Source organism: Trachymyrmex cornetzi, unplaced genomic scaffold (assembly GCF_001594075.2).
Source record: "Trachymyrmex cornetzi isolate Tcor2-1 unplaced genomic scaffold, Tcor1.1 scaffold104, whole genome shotgun sequence".
NCBI classification, from domain to species: Eukaryota; Metazoa; Arthropoda; class Insecta; order Hymenoptera; family Formicidae; genus Trachymyrmex; species Trachymyrmex cornetzi.
This window is the reverse complement of record NW_017295587.1, coordinates 31,628-53,224: the sequence shown is the minus strand read 5'-3', so window position 1 is coordinate 53,224 and position 21,597 is coordinate 31,628. Positions and strand designations below refer to the sequence as shown.

General features: G+C 30.8%; 2 protein-coding genes across 2 annotated transcripts in view; one reads left to right on the top strand and one right to left on the bottom strand.

Annotated features, from left to right (window-relative positions):
- LOC108758884 (uncharacterized) overlaps nt 1-8,227 on the top strand; it is an 11,392-nt gene extending 3,165 nt beyond the window's left edge. Inside the window, exons 4-8 of the mRNA XM_018504098.1 lie at nt 909-1,138; nt 5,208-5,251; nt 5,431-5,493; nt 5,831-5,984; nt 7,669-8,227. Of these exons, the coding sequence (XP_018359600.1) occupies nt 909-1,138; nt 5,208-5,251; nt 5,431-5,493; nt 5,831-5,984; nt 7,669-8,102 (925 nt within the window). The 3' untranslated portion in view covers nt 8,103-8,227. The remainder of the gene's footprint in view (nt 1-908; nt 1,139-5,207; nt 5,252-5,430; nt 5,494-5,830; nt 5,985-7,668) is intronic.
- A 3,190-nt stretch (nt 8,228-11,417) lies between these two features.
- On the bottom strand, nt 11,418-20,127 carry LOC108759171 (6-phosphofructo-2-kinase/fructose-2,6-bisphosphatase). Its single transcript, XM_018504488.1, has 6 exons — nt 18,964-20,127; nt 13,833-13,997; nt 13,532-13,692; nt 12,889-13,272; nt 12,181-12,450; nt 11,418-11,994 (listed from the first exon to the last, which is right to left on the bottom strand). Exons 1-6 carry the CDS (start codon nt 19,166-19,168, stop codon nt 11,566-11,568), a joined length of 1,614 nt encoding a protein of 537 aa, XP_018359990.1. The 5' UTR covers nt 19,169-20,127; the 3' UTR covers nt 11,418-11,565.
- Nucleotides 20,128-21,597: the final 1,470 nt, after the last annotated feature.

Below are 21,597 nucleotides of genomic sequence, written 5' to 3'. Positions count from 1 at the left end.
CATTGGGGGGGGGGTCCCCTAATCGGAACTTTTACCATACTTTTATTTTAATAATAATAAATTTTATTATTAATAATAATCACGATTAAAAAATGACATTTCAAATTTTATTATAATAGTTGAGAGAAACAAAATTTACACAGTATATATTATGCAAAACTTACACTAGTATATTAATCTTACAATTTTCAATTCTGAAATAGTCTCATTAGCTAAACCAATTTATATTCACAAAAGAATATGTAATAATTTTTTCATCATTGCAATACTTGGTAAGAACTCGTCAAAATGCAAATCCTTCCGCAAACTTTTGTATGAGAAGATTGTTTACACATTTTCTACTTATCAGTATAACTTTTTTCTGCTCGTAAAATAATGATCTTTATAGATATATATATATATACACACACACACACACACACTGTTAAAAAAACAGAAATTTGCTTCCGTTACATGTAGCGAAAGCAAATTTCAAGCAGGTACATTAAACATATTTAATGTTGTCAATGAAAATGAAGTTATAAATAACAAATTTAACGTTTACTTATATTAAATTGCAAATCTACGTAAAATTTAATAAAAAATGTACTAAACTTCGCAAAATTTTATGAAAAGTACACTAAATTTCATGTACATGTACACAAATATACTTTTCAGTTGCAGATGCATTAAATTTAATTTAGTGTCATAAAATTGAATTTAATTTATGTAACTTAAAAGTATATTAAATTTTATGACATTTTTAACAGTGTGTGTATATATATATATATGTATGATTGCAAAAATGTGTTTTATTTATATAAAGACCATAAATATGACTTTGCAAAATTTACTGTTGAAAAATTCTGTTTTTTAAAGATAATATAAAGATATGTTTTTTAATGATTATTCCCGTCCTTCTACCATAGATTTAATAAATATTTATGTTGCTGTCTACCTGGTGGTTCCACTGTCTGCGGTAGAAGTAGAACGGAAAGCAGTATTACGCAGGAAAATATTTTTTTACAAAAAAGTCGATGCATTAACGAGACCAACGCTTCCACGGCTCGAAGACGAACACAAGAGTTTAATTCAACCGGGGTATTTGAAATGGGCAGTGTAGAAACTAAGCCTCCCGTGGTGGCCGAAAATCGATCTCGTAAGTAATTTGAAGTATAAGCAAAATGAAGTATAAGTAGGTATCAATGTAAATTGTAATGCAGGTCGCAATACTATCACTGCTGATAATATTGGAGCATCAAACAAATAATTAAAATTTCATCAGGACAGTCGCCTTACGGTAATGCTGCAGATTTTCTATTACGAAGATTAAAAGAAATGCAGTCACAGAGTTCAGAATTTTATTCGAATAAATATTTCCGTAATCATTTTAAAGATTATGGATGCCGTTTGTAATCATTTTGTTTATAAGAATATCAATTTGAGTATATATGTATGTTTTACACTACACTACGTACCTTTTCAGATACGTACTTTACTTTAAATAGCATTTGTGCAAATTCACTGCAATTCTTTTTTTCGAAAGAGTTCTTTCAAGCGACTAATATACTTTTCACATCATCAAACTTTTTTTTGAAGATTGATGTATAATTGAATTGAATATAGAGAATTAAGAAGAGTTATAAATAATTTTTTAGTGAGATTAGAAAATTTAATAATTAAGAAATTAGGAACCAGTTTTTCAAAAATAACATTAATCTTTTTATATAAATTTAATAAAATCGTATAAACAACGAAAACTGAATTTGTTCTTTGCCACGAGAAATAACTGGGTCGTAAAAAAAAGATTAAAAAGTAAGAAATACAACGACATCGAGCTGATAAGTATTCGTTTCATTATCTCTTTTATGGTGGTAATTGGTTCACCGAGTTAAATTAAATCTACAAGTGTTTTATGAGAGTAAAAACGTGAAAATATGAAACAGATGACATGAAACAAAACTCATTTAAAATCTCTTTAGCTCAACTGAATTGTGTATAAATAGCTAGCATTACTTATGCATTTACAGATGCATATATAAATTATATAAGTCTTTTCAAAGTATGCTCATTACATAGAAATGTTTTCCTCTATCGTTCGAAAGTTTGTAGTATAATGTATTGACACTATATGAGCAAATTAACGCAAAATTTTACTTAGTCTACAGTATATAAATATCATAGACTAAGTAAAATTTTGTACTATAAGAAGCTTCTCACTGTAATATTATTTATATTTAAATTAATGTATGATGTATATTACTTATTGTTAATCAGCTAATATAAATAAATATTTAAAATAATTATTTAAAATAATATGTTTAAAATAGTATTCCAAAAATAATTTAAGTAAAGGAAACTTTTAAGAATCAAGATAATGTCTGAGATGATTACACGCTGTATATCATTATAAAAATGAGATATACTAAAATTACTGATACTCATACAGTCTTCGATTTGAGGACATATATGTATGTATATGTTACTTGTATATTATATATATTGTTTGTATATATACTTGTACTTGTATATGTATATATGTATATTGTTAGAAGCATTGTGTACACATTTCGTAGGAAGAGGCAACATTAGGATATTTTCCACATGTTTCTTTTCCATGCGGTTGAACTGCATTAACTGCATTAAACAAAAATTAGATATATGGTGTATATTACTTGTTGTTAATTAGTTAATATAAACAAGTATTTAAAATAATATGTTTAAATAAGTATTCAAAAAATAATTTAATAAAGCAAACCTTCAAAAATCAAGATAATGTCTGAGATGATTACATGCTGTATGTCATTATAAAGACGAAATGTACTAAAACTACTGATTCATAAAGTATTCATCAAGAAAAAACTCGATTTGAAGACATATATGTATATATGTTGCTTGTATATGTATATTGTTAGAAGCATTGTATACATTTCGCATCGAGCTAACATTAGGATATATTCCATATGTTTATTTTCCATACGGTTGAACTGCATTAACAAAGATTGTAACTGTATGTACCATATGTAAAAACTGTATTGTTTTCTCTTTGGCGTAAATAAATTTTATGGGAACGTACACATGCAAAAATCACTTGGACGTCGAGTAAAAATAATCGATACGAGACTCCTCGACACGCGTGCAACGTATCCTCGCTCGCACGTGCCACTCGTCGTCCTTCCCTTCAACGGGGCACGCGTATAGGTAGAGAGAGGAGAAAAGGGGGTTCTTGCATCTGCCGTTCGTTTGGTTAGACTTTTTACACGACGGTTGAACAGCTGGATTTCGAAGGGGATTGAAGGTAGACCTGGTAGACAGACGCCCTCGCCTGAGCCCCCTTCAACAACGGTTGTGAAAATGAGGGGGTTAGTAGTACGGAACCATCGACGTTAGTCAACGGTCGTGTCCATTGACAGTCTACTTGTAGTTAACGATAATGCTGTATTTTTCGTGATAAACAGAACACAAAGAAGGTGATCTTTTTTTTACGAGCAAGGATTGGATGAAGAAATTTTACGCGGCACAAAGCCGTGTGTCTGCGAGCGCGAGAGAACCTCTCGATATACTTCGATAACGTCAAATAACAAGGATACAACGGATAACTAATCCAAACTTGAGGGATAAACTTATAGAGCTGCACGTTTGTAGTTGAAGGCAGAAGCGCGTAAGTAACACGAGATATCATTACTTCCAGATGACGTATTAAGACAAATGGATACTAAACTTGTAGCTTCATTCTATATGTTTCATATTTTGTACTAATTTTATTATAAAGATTACAATGTCATCGTTTTATAAAAATTTGATAATTTGTTAGAGTGCTTATTCTTGTAGCAATGTCGCATAGTATAGTGAACGAATTTTTAAATAATATAATATTAGATTCGTGTATTTTCACGAATTTGACATAACAGATGTTGAGATTGGAAAACAATAACATAATTAACTTCATATAATCTCACGAAAACATTTATATATTCAGACATAATGGATATTGTACATACAGCTAATACACAATGATCTGAAATTAATGCTTACAAGGCATTATCAACGTACAATGAAAAATCTGTAACTATTATGACATATACTAAATTTTCCTGTGATAATGTTTAGACAATATCATATAAAATTAAATCACATAAATTAAAAAAATCGACTAATAAACTAAAAGATTATAAGTCAAAATAATTTTAAATACTAACGATTATATGATTTGCAACTTTGATTACATATTATATTGCAAAGCGGTTTTAATTACAAGTTTCGTAAAATGTGACGTTAATTATTCGCTATTCAAGGATTGTGCAAGCCTGAATTTTGATGTGTTATTCCAGTTACAATATCTGTTCTTGTTATACACGGTTTATTGGCGGGTTGATTATGATCCACTATCGTCGTTATATTGCAGAATTGCGTTTAAATTGACGACTATTGACGTTGATTTGCGAGAGAACTGTAATGATGGTCATCTATAACAGCTTTCTATTATTGCTTCAAATTGTTAATTACGGTCTGACTTATATTTTGATTTTTGTATTCCGAATTATCGTGCGATTTTTATGTATCATTTTAATTATTACCGATTATTACAACATTGATAATGACCTCATGTTTAGATAAAAATGTTTATTTTAATATATGTGAATTTTGTGTTGTACTGAATTAATATTAAAGTACCTTTTTTTAGTCGTAATCCCTTGATCTATTATAATTGAATTGGATAATTACACATTTGAGCAGTTTTTATTTTCTCATCTTATTCTTAAATAAAATAAAATAAATATATTGAGAAAAAATTTACTATAGCATAGCATATTTTTTCAATAATATTAATTAAATATTTACATTATTAAAAGATGATACTTAAATAAAATTAATTAAATTGTTGAAAATATAAATATATGTTTACATTTAGTAGATAAAATATTATATCTACTAAATGTAAGTATTATTTCCAACAAATATTTATTAAAAATTAGTATATTTTTTCAATGTACAACCAATCTTCTGTATAACTATCCTTTAATATAAATAAAATGCGAAATAAAACGCGAAAATTGAATTAAAAATAACTATAAATAGTTATAATAACTGTAACAATTTTAATAGTTGAGTATTATTGTTTTATAACATTTTTGGGTTTTTTGAGCAGAAATTTATTTGTTACTACTGTAATTAATGACAAATAAAATTTCTGAGGCGTAAAAAATCAATTTTTCGTTGAGTTATAGATGGACAAACGCTGAGCCAGATCATAATGAAGAGATACTCGTCGGTAAGATATTTATGATAAAGATGATATCTATACTTTTATAAAATAATTAATATACAGAGTGATCGCGATATTATTATAAATAAACGTTCCTAATAAAACAGAATAGAGATATATGTTTAAAATTGTAAAAAATTATATAAGAAATTGTTTTAATACAATTATTGTGTGTGTGTATTCAGGCACCTTGTTTAGAAGACATTGGCAGTGACTCTAAAAGAATAAAAAACACTGAACAATACGCGGTAAGTTAAACTTATTAATTATGTCATTAAAATATGATTAATGGAGATTATCAATATAATTTTTACATGGAATGTATAAATAAAAAAGTTTTCTTGCATATTTCATTTTATTAACAATGTAAAAGTTTATTCTCTTTTGCATTTTAAATTATTAATTAATAAAGTGTAGGAGATAGATAAGTAATTATTTAATAAATAATTTTCAATTAATAAATAAAGATATCTGACGTTTTAGAAATAAAATAATTAATATTCCAAAAATGTCTTTAGCGTAAGTACGCGTTCCGTGTAATGTGTATTCGAGTGTAAATATTATAGGCGTATCATCTTTCTGCAGGATCCAAATACAAGAGAATATCTCCAGTTGGCTTTAGCCAGAGTCCTAGAATTACAACGAGAGATCAGTGAAGGCACATACGTCGCAGAAATCGATGATGGTAGCGATCTGAGTAATGCAAAATTTTTCCTGTTGTTTTCAAATCTTTTTTCAAGCATTGCATGACTCAAGGTACTCGATATCAACTTTTGTAACATTCTGCGATAAAAAAAAATGTCGTGCACTCTAGACCTTCATAAAGTTTTAATCGAAGTTTATTTCCTTTGTCTAATATACTGCGACAAACCTTGAACTTTTCTTTATCATGTTAAAATGATTTATCTATAAATAATAATTGGTTATCATAATAAAATGACATTTTTATAAAAGAAATTGATTTCTCTATTGTCGACATTGAAAACAAGAGAAGTTTGGAGTTGGTTTCCACAAGGCTTATATCAATTATTACAGATATCTTGAAAGATTCTGCGTGAAATTTAATTTCACATAATATAAAAATTATATTGTGGAATGACATCAATCTGTATACATATAATTAAGTGAAAATCATTCTCGTAAAATGTCTTAGCACAGTTTCATCAAATTCACATATGAGCTTCAATGCAATAAATGACATCAATTTCCGTATTGTCTGCATGATATATGGAATAAAATAAGAATTGTTTTATTGGTTTAAAAAATGTTGGTTATTTATAAGTGGCAATTTTAATATCCTGAATTTATACGATAAAATTTTTTAATAAAATTTGCACACACAAATTGAAAATTTACTTTTTAATTGTTAAATGCTTTTTTTATTTGCTTTTTATCTTCCAAAGCCAAAATACAAACTGCAATGCATACAAAATAAATATTTTGGTAAAATATCTCATATTTCCATGTAGGGTAAAAGCAGGGATTATGGAATAGCTTTTTTTAAATTAACATTGTTCTGATATAAATGCATATGAAGACTTCAAATTTACACAGAACTCTTGAGGAATATGTTAGCTACAACATCCAATAAATGAAAGTCGCCAAAATTTAAGTCCAACGCAATATTAACAAAAAAGTCAAAAGTGAGAAAATGGGGGGGTCTAAAAAATGGGATGTAATATGGAATACCGATGAAATTTTGGCCATAGTAATAAATAACACAATAAATGATATATATATATATATATATATTATACAATACACAGAAAATATAATAGCATCATTACGAACGTTATTACGCATGGATAAATAAAAAATCGCAAATAAGCTGATAAATCGCAAATAAACTGATATAGAATACATGCTGTAATCTCACCTAACCTAATCTGATCACGAATAAGTTGCTAACATGCATGAAATCTATTCCATATTCTCAACCCTCGATGTATTCCACATTACCTGCATGTCGTCATATGACAAATAAAGTCTTTCCATAGCAATAAACAAGTTTAAAATAGCAATTAATCTGCATAATATTGTTCATGCAACATTATTAAAAGCGTCTGTGCAATATAAGCATTAAAAAAACTTACCTTTAGTTTGTGAGAACACTTTTTAAAAAAAGCTGCCGAATCTTCTGACGTAACGAAAATGAGTAAATATTAATTGTAGCAAAACGGTTGGTCGGATCGAGTTCATTGCTTGTTATGACATGTTTGGTAACAGTTGCAATAACTTTCAGCGATTACCGCCAGATTGCAATGCTTTGTTTAAAAAATAAGCCACTATTCCATATTAGTAGCCCATGCCATAATCCCTGATTTTACCCTATGTATGAGTTGATATTTACTTTCCTATTTTCATAATCTTTAAGACCGTAACCGTCAAATTTATGCTATTAAAATATTTTCATTGTTTTACAGACGCATCCGGCAGTGAGGAAGACCTAACAAAAGAAATTCTTACTAAAGTGTTTCACGATCTACCTGGGACACCCAGTTCTCTCGCTAAAATAATAGATCGAGAAACGCGCTGGAAAAATCACCGCATAGATGCCATTCATAGTAAAAGAATACAATTACTAGGTTTCGATACTTGTCGAAGAATGGCCCTTGAATTCATGGGAACCATCATACGGGAATCGCGAAATAAGTCCTGCTCATTAAATATGATCGGACTCGACAATTTTTCACAAAACGAATCATTGCATTTCAAAGATGCAATTCTAGCTAATGATTTTCGTAAACGGGAGTCCAACACGCATGAAATTCAAGCGAGAATGTTGAAAAGTTTGGATTTGCATTTGGCTGCTAAACAAAGAGACTATACGTCAAAATTAATGAAATCGGGTATTTAGTACGACACCTTTGAATGGGAATAGGTTGAGTGAGGAAAATTCCCGAATTCAATATATTCTTCAATATATGGCGCATTATTGGAATTAATATAAATGAAAGTCCAGGGTATATATGTTCGTATGATATCTCGTTACTCATTAAAATGATATTACCTTCGTCATTCGTGACAAAAATTTATAAATTATAATTTTGTTTTAAAAAATTTTACAGTAATATTGTCAAATTAGTTTCAGATATATAAAAACTCTAAAAGAATAATCAATATTTTCCGTTTAGTGAAGTAACCGATGTCACAATTCTTGTATTTATGAAAAACTATCTAGTCATGTGTGAAATTGAAATGATTTGCTAGTCATAACTTGCCTGATTATTCTATAAAGATTTCTGCAGATTATTCAATTATTTTACATAGCTATATGTATATCTTTATATATTTACATCTATATATCAAAGTACAATTGATCTTTAATAATAAAAAAAGTTATGAGTGTGATCTCCTTCTGCTTATAATATAAATAAAAGGAAAGTAATAATAAAGGTTTTATTTTTGCAATGGAAATTATTAAAGTTATTATTTTATTCATCATTGTATTTAATTATGTTTTAATAATTTCTGATTTTCGAGAATTTAAATTTTAAAGTTTAAACAATTCTCGGAATCGTATATTTTTATAAGTATTCATGAAAGTTTCCGGCTTACACTTGGAAAATTTCGTACTGTATAAATCCAGATAAATAAATTAATTTTAAACAAACAATTTTAACATTATAACATTATAACTGATTATAATTTCTGGTTAAATTTTTTTAGTTACTTGATTTTTTAAAATACAGGATCTATTAATTTCTAAAGATCTATTTTAAGAGTCATGGCACACAAAAAACTTAAGCGTAAAACGTAAGCAGTAAGCAAATTAACTAATCACAGTAGAGTCTGTAAGACTATAATGTGTAAATAACCAATCCAATATATTGATTTCCTTACTGCCGTCTTGCTGCCTTAAGTTTTTCGTGTGCCTAATAGGTTTGAAATTTTTTCTGACTTATTGTACTAGGTATAATATTATATATTAGTGGTATCAAAGGAAATAGATTTTTTAATTATCCTTATCTTTTATATAATAAAAAAATGAGATTAAAACAAGAGATATATAAAAGACAAACTTTGTAAAAAAAATTTATTCAGAGTGTACAAATAAAAAACTCTAAAGCTTTCAAACTATGAATAATATATCTTAACCACATAATATACATATTACAAATTATAATTCACTTCTCAACGTTCAAACGTGTAGAGTCATATTTAGCAGTCGAAACATCGGAAGATCGACTAGATCAACTGCTCATTCAAAGGAAGACATGCATAGCACACGTAAATTATTTTAGCAAGTAAATTATTAAACAAGTAAGCTAATCCTCGGAAGCGCGAATATCAGATTTGTAGCTTAATTATTGCATTAAATCTGAAAAAACTTCGCGTTTACGTCTAAATAAATATTATGCGTGTTTATGCAATAAACTATTTTAATAAAATACAGTAAAGTATCAGTGAATCAACGACGTGTAAGGATAAAGATTAATTTGTGTACATATTATTCCGCAAAGTTTTGCTTGTTTAGCCGGAATAATATTTTATACGGGAAATCATAGCAAACTCATGCAGGACTTTGAATTCAAAAATTTAACACAACCGTTGATTTAAATCATGTTCAAAATGCATGTATCGTTAAATGTCTGCGTCTTACATTTACATTTTACATTTATATACGCTAAAAATACATATTTTGGTAAGTCTTTAAAATAATGAATTCAAATAAAATTTATAAATATAAATAACAGAAAAATTTGTTTCAAAGATCCAATAGTAAAGATAAAAGTATGTATCAATTGTACGTTTAAATCATTGTATACAATAAATCACAATACTTATTTCGTAGAAAATTACTCGAAATAACAAGCTCTCTTTTTTTATTGCAGAAAATCATAATTTATAACGACATCAGTCACTAATAAACTAGTAAAATTTCTGTCTTTTCTGATAAGTCATTTTAATGTTAAGATTTGTTTTCGATCATCCATTTCGTTGCAAAGAGTTTCTCTATAATTTATTTATATGTAAAATGATATACTGGTTAATAATTTGTAGATTATTACGAATTACAAATAATTATAAACATATTACATTGCTGGTCAAAATATAAATTAGTCATTATAAAGGAAAAATAATTCCTGTAATTACATCTAATATCTATCTTTTATAAAAATATAACGTCTTAGAGTACCCAGAGATAAGTTTTTCACTATTTTGATCGTTTCATAAAAGGCCAGATAATTAAGGCGTAATCTCTTAAAATCAATAATTATATTTTTCAACTAGCATATAATCTGAACATATTCCGTTATTTTTTTCAACATAATTGTAAATTCGATGGAGCACTCAAGCAATAAAATGTGACAATAAAAGAGATCATAAATTTGATCAAAACGATCACAGCACGGAATAAAAGTTTCGCAACATATTTTGAAGGAAAAAATTTTTTTAAATGCTGAGATACGAAAAGATACGATGATATATATATGCGCAGCGTCAACTGACAATTTCTACGCGCTACTATTTCTCTATCACAAACAATTTTCAACATCAAATCCCCATCCATTCTATATACAAATCTGTGCGTATGCTTAGCACGATAGGTAATATACTTTAATCCATGAAATGAGCTACTATGAATTGAACAATACTATAAACTATTGACAAAACTGTGAGTCCCGCGATGCGTAGAGGGCTCGAGTCATGGGCTTCCAATTGCTAACTATTAAAAAGGTATATTTTATCGGTATCCTACCGGGATATCTATAGACCTATCGTCAAAGTCGGTCGGTACACAAAATATTGCCAACTAAGATATATTTATACTTCAAAATCTGTGCGTTTCTCTATTATATAAAAAAACTTTTGAAATCAGATTTTTTTTTCATTTTTTTTGCATCTATTCCGATCGCAAGTAAATTAAGTCAATGCATCATGCCTTTATAAGATACTTTTCATGTAGCTGCCACTATAAAATATTAATAATAACAATGATCCAATTTCCCTCTTTGTAATAATAATAAATCCCAGAATTATAAACAAGTAAGTAAATAATCTTTTATAGTGCCGTGAATATAGAGCTAATTCTTGATGTAAGCGAAGAATACCTTGCTTCAATGGTGACATAAATCAACTTTCGAAAATCTTATAAGTCCTTTTAATAGAAAAATATATTATAATTAAAATTTATACAAATTAATAACATTTTATCTTGTTTATTTGATTTCCTTTTATTGTAAAATTTTTTAATACCATATGCAAAATCATATATCGATTGACCATTGCTTCGTATTACTTCTTTTTAGGACTTTAAACTTATATTTCACAAAATTTGATTTACATCACTTTTAAAACGAACTTCCTTAGTTCTCTTAGTGCTGCTGCACGAGAGTGAGCCCGTTTCCGGGATTTCTCCAGGGATCCGGTATGTCGAAGTGCGCGGGAACGGTTATCAGAGCATCCGCAGCAGTACGGTCGCCGCTGCAGTTCTGCGGCTTGTCGCGAGTCGTGTTAACACACTCGATCGGCAGCTTGAAAAACTCGAGCTTGTAATTGTAACCCTGGCTGGTGATGCGGATTATCGTGTGCAGCGGCACCTCCATGTAGGGCAGCTCTTCAGGTTTCTTATCAAGGAAGAATCCGATGATGCAGCGTAATATCGCTTGATGTGACACTACGAGAACATTGTTAGAACACTGCAACTCGGCAATCACCGGCTCGACACGTAACATCGCGTCGATGTAACTTTCGCCCCACGGATAGCGATAACGCAGCTTATCTTGATCGCGCCAAGCGAACTCCTGTTGTAAAATTATAAATAGACATGATAACATTGTTATGGTTATCTCGCATGCTTAGAAGAGATTTCCAATAAAATATTGATTGCTCGAACTTCGTCCCAAATTGAATCATGTATGACTCGAAGCTCGATTATTTTTAGCTGACAATCGATATTCTGCTTGAGTTTACTTAAAAATAGCAATTACCTGCGGATAACGCTCCTGCATCTCTTCGTATGAGAGGCCTTCACACACTCCCGCGTGAAGTTCATTTAAAGCGGCTATGTGTTCTCGAGGGCCTTCGATGCTACCCACCGTTGCGATAGTTCTACGAAGGCGGCTGGTGAGAATTCGAAGATCGGGAATACGCATGGCGTTGAACTTATTTGATAAGGCTTGAGCATAACGCTCACCTCTGGTGCTCAATACCGCATCGCCACCGATTTTACCAACCACGTTGTACTCGCTTTCGCCATGCTGCAGTATACAATACAAAAATGTAAACTGAAAGACGCGAAGTAAAATAGAAAATAAAATAAACACAATAGCGGTAAAATACATAATTATGAGCATGGAATACGTAATTATTCCAAGAAACTATTCATTTGCGAGTTCTTTTAATTCGTTATTAAATGTCGACGTTTCATGACATGTAATTTCATCAGACTGAGAAGCAATGAATTGGAGAGTATCAGATTGCTTCTCGTCGTGATGAACTAAACTGCAATGTTCACGAAACGTTGACATTTAACAATGTATTAAGACACGAAGATAACCCACAAACTGCGTAACTTCTTTGAAGAGAATATCCATGGAGAAGTCTCAAAAGTATTACATAATTATTCCATATTTGGCAATTATTATAGCGTATAAAAATATTTATCATAAAATATAAAAAAAACTTGAACTGTTTACCCTCGAGAAATAAAGAGTGTGAGGTTTGAGGCTGATATCTCCAAGGTAGCCAAGCACACTGGTTTCAATGTGACCGGATACTTTGCAGGTCTCGATATCCATGGTAGCAGTATTAATTTTGATCCTGGGGTAAGTTCTATCGTTCATAGATTCATACATTCCAGCGTAAAAAGCGATTTTTGAGCGCAGATCTTCCGCGGCCAAAGCGGTGTCTACCCCTGTATAGTCGGCGCAATGTCTTACGATCTCCTGTTGGTTGTACTCCAAGACTTCTGGATCATCGCAGACGCATTCGATGAAGAGAACGCGATAACCAAGCTGGCCGGAGAAGTAATCGTAGACCTCCGTGCGTTGTGTTCGTGTAATTAGCATAGCGTCCAGGATCTTCAAACAAGAAGGGAAAATAACTGTGCGTTATTGTAAGTGAAGCCACCCAGTGACGCTTCATCTAATCAATTGTCACGCAATTTCCTATGATACTACTTATAGGTACAGAAAAGTAATCACAGGAACATTCTTGAGGAGGATATAGATAGATCAGTAGGTATTCTCTGGTATGACAGAGAAGAAGCTTTACTCAAGGTATTGTTATCTCTTTACAATAGCACTCTCGTGAAGAAACTTTTAACGTTTTAGTACTTACTGCCACAGTATTGCCAGATGCAAGCCATGCTGCGCAATCCTGCATAGTATCTCTCTGAGCGAGAGCTATTAACGCGTTATTTGCTGTATTGTCCAGCCGGAAGAGTTCTTGAGATATATGAGGTTCGAATCGCTTCCTTCGGTAATCACTCACACGAAACACTAAAACAAAATTTATGGAATATTGTAATTCTTCCTGATTTAATCTTTTAATCGAGAATAAAACATATAATTACAATAAATCTTTATGGATTGAACGGGTTTAATAAATATTTATCTTAAACCATTAAAGCTGTACTTACCTTTTGTAGTTACGCCATTCCAAATGAGCCTGCGAGCAAGGCTCTGTCCAATCTGGCTTTTTCCACGAGCCGGTAAACCGCAAGTGGCTATAACGATTCCCGCGAATTTGCGCGATGACTTTGATAGACCTGAGATTCTTGCTGCGACCTTCTCTTTGCCAGAGTCTAAGAATGTAGACAATAAAGCATTCAAAACTCTATTTGCACTTAGGTAATTTATGCATATCCATCTCGGATTTAATACAATAACTAAAAATTATTTTATGGCAATTATGACGTAAATTTTCAAATATTTCTCTTATTTATATACAAATACAAAAATTTATTCCGATTTATTGTACTTGTAATTTATAACAATAAAGATAAAATTTAATTAAATATATTAAAATATGTATCAGTGCTTATCTTGGTAATATTATAACATTATTATGTAAATCGCACAAAACATGAAAATATCATATTTTGTTTTCAACTACTTTTATTTCTTGAAAAATTCATCCGGAAATAATATGACATGTATTTATAAAATATGTTTTCCCATCTGCAATGTTTGTCTTGAAATGTCGTCAATAAAATTTTTGAGAATTACAGGATAATAACTAAATATAATATTATTAGTCAGAGCTTCTTTGAACGAGGCATTTTGTTACAGTGTGAATATTTTGGCAATATATCTGATGCGTGGTACTTTATACAGACGCAAGCAATAGTAACATGAGAATGGTATATACAGTATGATAACATGACTTTGGACTGAGACAACAACATAGTATTAAGAGCTTCTTTTAAAAATAATAGTGGTCATAAAATATTCATGTGTCAACTACAGAAGTGGATAAGCTACTTACACAAAAGCTACGGAAATACATTCAAACTACAACGTAGAATAATATGTATTATGCATTAACCTGAATTTTAATGATGCTTTACACATATATTTGCAAAAAACATCTAATTTGTACGAAGTACTTTATGAGCACGCCGTGTGTTATGAAATATACATATTGTTATGTGCAAATGAACACTTTCGCATTACGGTAGTCTATTTCTCTGCACTGATAAATGCTACACGTGTTTGTAAAAAAATGATTTAATGATCCAAAATTAAAACACTGATAAAATATGTTTTAAACGTAAACACATGAAAATCATGAGTTTTTTTATCAGTAATATATGGTAATTAAATCGAGCAAAAAGTTAGTAAATACACGACAAAAAAGCTCAATTCAAATGTTTAATGTATGAGCAGAACATATACAGATTTATTACATTGTAAAAATAAGAAGCAATTTTTATAGAAACATATTATTTTATTAATTCAAATGTGCACATATAGAAAACAGACACTTCATAATTTTTAATTAATATTTTATATATATATAATTAAATATTAAAACTATACATTTTTAAAATATCGTAAAGTTTCTCTCATATCATATTTTTGCTATTCAATCAATTTTATGATAATTTTAAAATAGCAGGTGAGTAACAATTTTATATATAAAGCGCGTGTAAATGATCCAGCCCGTATTTTTTCGTAGAAATATAAAAATTCAAGATTAGCAAAAGCGATCAATAGAAACAATACTTGATAAAAGAATTGAAATTTGATTATTTTAGATAAACTTTGTTAAATTTAATGTATACTATGACGTCGAACGAGTGGGCAATGAAATATATATAATGCCTCGTGCCTCACTAGGAATGGGTTTTATATTTAGATTTATAAATGCGTGTGCACTGGCTTTGTTTCGGCTTCTCCACGCGTTACCGAAGCCAACAATAATTTACCTTTTAGATGCAGTAAAATTCTAATTATTCTTAGCAAAAGCAAAAATTTTTTTTCCTTTGAATTTTATAAACATGTAACGCATATTATCGCTATCATATATTTTTTGAATTTGTATTTTGTATACATATATATAATTATATTGATTAAATTATACAAATATATAACTAATACACTAACTTGTTAACTTTATTGAATAATGATTATTATTAATTATTGTTAAAATTCACACAAGAGAAACGAAAATAGTGATAGCTTAAGAAAAAAATCCAAAAATATGAAGCACACACACTTATATCTATTCAGCTTAAAGCATTACATGATAAGCTTATCTTTTTGTCCCATATCTAAATTCAAAGTGATAATACATGTACATAATAACTATCCTGTGTATTGAGATTTGTATTATCTAATCAGTGCTATCAGCGCAGTATAAAAATTTTTATTTTAAATTATTATATGCATAGCGTATGAGATAATTTATTATTTTTATATGGTGTGTGTGTGTGTGTGTGTGCGTGCGCGCGCGCGTGTCAAAAAACGTTCTATAATTAATATTTTTATATCGTATAATATGACTAAAATATATTTATTTTTATTTGTAAAAATAATATTAAATAATAACTATCAATCTTGGTATAGGTTCCAACGAATAAATCCTAGGATAGATGTAAATCAGCCATTGCGAGCTAACACAGGTTAGGTGTGTGTGAAATCGTATACTTTATTCTTGAGAAAAATTGACAAACGTTTCAACCCTTTCGATTGGGCCTTCCTCAGTGTAAAAATATGTTACCGATTTTATTTTTATTTTTACACTGAGGAAGACCCAGTCGAAAGGGTTGAAACGTTTGTCAATTTTTCTCAAGAATAAAGTATACGATTTCACACACACCTAACCTGTGTTGGCTCGTATTGACTGATTTACATCTATCCTTGAATATTAAATAAATTAAAAATTCAATCATTGCATCAGTGTTGAAAAGTTTAATAAATTTTTTAACCGATATAGTAAACGATCATTTTTTTGTTAAAATTTTTGACATTTTCTCTCTTATAATATTTCATATTTAAAAAATATTATTAAATTAAATATGAAGAATTAGAAATAACTTTACCAATAAAAATCTTATCAAATCGATATATAATATATATATTCCAAATATATATTATTTCAACAGAAATATTTTGATTCTCTAGTGTGTTAAATTTTACGAAAATTAATATTATTTATTATAAAATGATGATATTTAATTTTTTTCCATCCACTTATTTTCATAATTTCTCTTATATTCACTAAAAACTTTTCGAATGTAAGAATTGTAACAGTGGAATTTTTTGTACATGTATAACTTAGGAGATAAGAGACGAATACGATTTGGTTCTTGACGTGATGATAATTTTCAATGCCAAAATGATAAATTGAAGTTGCAGTGTAGATAGGTATTTATCGTCTCAGCAGATGATATTTACAGACACATAATATTTAGCTTTTAGAGGGAAAAAAAGTCTCTCGATGGTATGTCTTTCCTCGCAATTTAATGTATAAAGATATATTATTTGTTATATAAATTTTAGTATTTTATTTATCTTACAAAAACATTGTGTATTTCGTATACATTTTAATTAATGTATATACAATATTTGACACGACAACAAAGTACTTGTCGTTCTTATTAAGAAAATCTTGTATAAATTTTATATTTTTCGCAACACATATCTCGTGCTTATTTTTTTTATTTGAAGTAGATAATAATTTAACTAGAAATAATATGATGGCACGTGTAAAAATTGAACGTCATGAAGCAGGATGTGATAACAAGTAGAAATTGCCCATCAGTCAATGCTTATTTTTGCATACAATTTAATCATTAAAAAAATCTTTTGTAATATATTTCAATTGTTATATTTAATTTCATCTTCCGTGATACTTTATGTCGATTGTTTCACAGAATTATATTCCATGACGGAATTGTAAGTATCCAACACTGCGTATAACAATGATGTTTGTAATACGAGAACGGTGTCGCAAATAAAAGTGTGGACGTTGTATTAAAAATGAAACACACATTGATAGCACAATGCTTGTGCGTACTTGAGTTTGCATTAACAAGTTTGAAAAAAAAATCAGAACTATGTAAAGCGAAATACTAATTGTCTGTTCACGTGTCGATGATTTGCCTAAGTCATTGTATGTAAGGTAGTGAAAATGATGACGATTAAATGAATCAATTTATACGTTTATTTATATCCTTTATAATTTTAGCCAGCCATCTTCTTTCGTGCACAGGAGATATAATGACAATATAATACAAACTTACACATTTATATTTTCCACATTTTAATGACATGAAATATTTACTGCTACTAATTTCACACTGAAAATAACGAATGAAGAAGCGTAAATGTAAGATGAACAGGACGGGCATTGCGATAGCGAAGACGGCGACCTCAATATTTGAGAGAGAGAGAGAGAATTGTTGTTTTCCTTTCACTTTTCATTTCCTCTGAATTTCATTAAACCGGCTTCTAATACAATGTAAGAATTCACAGTCTATAGAGAATATATTATCTACATGATACATTATATGCGTGTTTATATTTTAGAAATGAAAATGAAAACAAAATAAAACGTGTAAGTTTCAAATTTCTCTTTTTCTGCCTCATGCTGTGAACGTTTGTTTGAAACGCTATTAAATGAATCAATTAATGTTGATTGTAACAATAAGCAGGAAATAGTAAAAAAAAATACACATGCATAAATTGCAATAAAAGCTACTTAATACGCAAACCTGTTATTATAAAGCTATTAAAATAATTATGTTAATTATACTGCACAATTCACAGATAATTTATCGAGGAAATTATGCCAGCACTTTTTTAGAGGACAATTACAAAATAAATATAAAATTGTTGTCCAATTGATAATTATTCTGAGACCACGCTTATTCTTTGTTAATAAATATTTTGATAGATTCGGACATACAATATAAATTTAAGATAAATAATACAATGATAACACGACATTATTAAGACTGTGACTTTTGCTACGGGTTTATTTAAGATTATTTTCGTTTCTTTCAAAAATTATATAACTAGATACTACCATGCAATCAAGAACCTGGTGTATGTCGGAATTATGTATCTTATTATGTGTTCGCTATATAACACTTTGACACCTCAGTTCTGTTAATGGTATGTTAATTGTACGTAGATACTTTTATCCATTTAACATGAAATCGAATATTCAAAAATAGTGACGTAAAAGAAGACGATATTACGTAAGCTCACAACCCCCTTGCAGCCCTCGTCATCAAGCAATTCACCCACGCAAAACATTACCTTGACGCTGCTCTTCCGCGTTAGGGGCCATGATGGTTGTGGTGTCAGCGTTCAAGGGTGTCCCCGTGTTAGACGTCTGCCTCACGGCGAGATCGTTTTTTTTCTCCTGCAGGAGGCCGGCTTGCAGGGCCAGTTTTCTGACCGCGAGGCAGTAACCCAGTAACGGAGTCGCCAACAGATCAAAACATGCGGCGACCCAGGGCATAACCGAGAAACTCGTAGGAAGAACAACCGGTCTTCCGGATATTCGGCCTTCCCTTTCCGTTTCTCTCCCTTTCGATGACGACGGAATTGTTGAGGAGTAACACCGAGGATTCTCGGAGCAAAAGGAAGCCCGACGTGGAGCTAGTCGCTCCAAAATAAAAAAAAACCGCCAACGAGCGAGAGCAGCTTCTACTCTATCGCGCGTATACTCTACTTGCGAATTATCGCTTCAACCTGGCTGATCCCGCTGCTCGCGTTTCTACTTCCTGGTTAAGCCGCCGGCTAAAGCTCTTCCGAGAAGTGATCGCTGCTCGTGTGCCGTATTATAGATAGCAAATCCTCCCTCATTCCAATTTGCTTTATCCTCACTTCCGGAGCCAGTTTGCGGACTTCCTTGGGATCTGTCAAAGAAAAGACCAGATATCTACTTTGCAACGTGCTGCGCGATTCCCTTTCGCCCGTGCCCGTTTCACTCGCTGCTATTAATGATAATGTTGCCGTTGCTGCTAATGTCGTTGCTCGTTGACGACAGTGCGCGCGCGCAAATAAATACACCCGCTGAAAATTTACATAGTAATAGCGGCACGTAGCTCCGATCTCACCGACCGCTTTTCTGCTCCAAGATTCTAGGCTTTGAGTCGAGGTCACTGTTGTGATCGCTCTTATACTCCTTTTTTATCGTAATTTCTCTTCCTCCCGTTCCTACTCCTTTTCGGCGAAACTCCGATCGATATGCTGTCGACGCGCTATCGATGTAGGCGTTCAGCCAACCAGTGTTAGAAATTTTAACTGATGCTTTCTGAGACTTGTAGACTCGTCGATTCTTCAGCTTTAGCTTCTTCTTTCAGGGAACACGTTCTGTCATGGAGGTGATGCAAGTATGTCCGTCCGGACGAAAATAGACACTGTTCTGTGCAGATGCGATCGGTCGATAGATGCGTACTTCTCGGCTCTCCGACGACTAGTAGGTCTGGCTCCACCGCGGCTTTAAGCAGCATCGACCAGAACCCACAAGTGAACAACTCCGTGTACGAGCCAATGAAGAAACAGTTAGCCCCTCTACTACAATGTCGGACAAACTTGCGCGCGTTGGGCGAACATGCGTCTTTCATCCGAATCAGATATTCATCGTAAAAATCACCAACAATGAAAATTCACTAACGTGAACTTCTCATAAGGTCATAAAAAATTTAAAAAGTCTTATCTTCTATCCGTGAAGTTACTTTCGTTGACCTTTTATTGCTGTTAGTAATCGAGTATTACTCCTAGAACTATCTCACTGATAGTCTACTTCTACTGTATTGTATAATACAAACTTTCGATTAACAGAAATGACTTGACATAAGTATTTTTTTAAACCAAATTTTTGTCTAATTCTCTGCTATCGCAAACTTGACAATCTATGCTATTGACGATGCTCTAATACATATTTGATTAGCATAAATTGCATACATTACGCTTGATGAAACCGGCTCGCGTTTTTCTTGGCGGATCTTGCGTCCAAAGTCCACGGTTGTTTTTCCTATTTTCACGTAATCGTTTGGCAAACGACCATCCAGGCGCGTGTATTCGGGCGTCATTGAGTTAAATGAAGAGATGCCGGATCACTAATGTCCTGACCCGTTGGGTTACATCACGTACGCCAATATATGGAGCAACTTGTTCGTATAGACAAAACGTGAACTTTGGAACCTGTTTTGGTGACGCGTCAAAATAACCGTTAACTGAAGAAAAATGACTCTTACCAAGAAAATCTTTTACGTACGTATTATGGATTAATATTAGAATCCTGAAATATATACCTATGCACACGTGTAAAAACACATCGCTTTTTGTAAATATTCTCATGAAATAATTAATTAAAAAATTGTATGAAATATAATAGAATAATCTTTTGCAATAAGTATTATTTGCAAATAAAGCTTTAAATAAATATGCCTAGGTGTATAAAAAAATTTAATTAGAAAATATTATAATAAATAAATTTAAGAATATTATATTTAAGATAATAAGATAATCGTGTTTGTTCGCTTAATAATTAATAACAACTGTTCAACATTATAAATTCGTACTTGGATTTCGTATTTTTATCATGTTTTATCATGTTTTTCGGTATATAAGCTTTTATCATAAAATTTTGTACCTCTAAATTTTGTAACTCTAAATTTTTTTTATATTAACAAATAAAGAATACCTATATGTCTTGTTTATAATAACAAACTCGTAAATGCAAATGACGCCCGTGGCATTAAATTTTTCTCGGTACACCTACGTAAATAAACGTCACATAGTTTATGAGATGATAAGGGGAAAGTACATCAAACTTGTATCTACACGTGATAAGTTCTTCTCAGTTACGTGATAGAGGTCATACATGATTAACTTGACAAAACAAATTTATAAAACTGCAAAGTATCAGCTTGTTTCGTA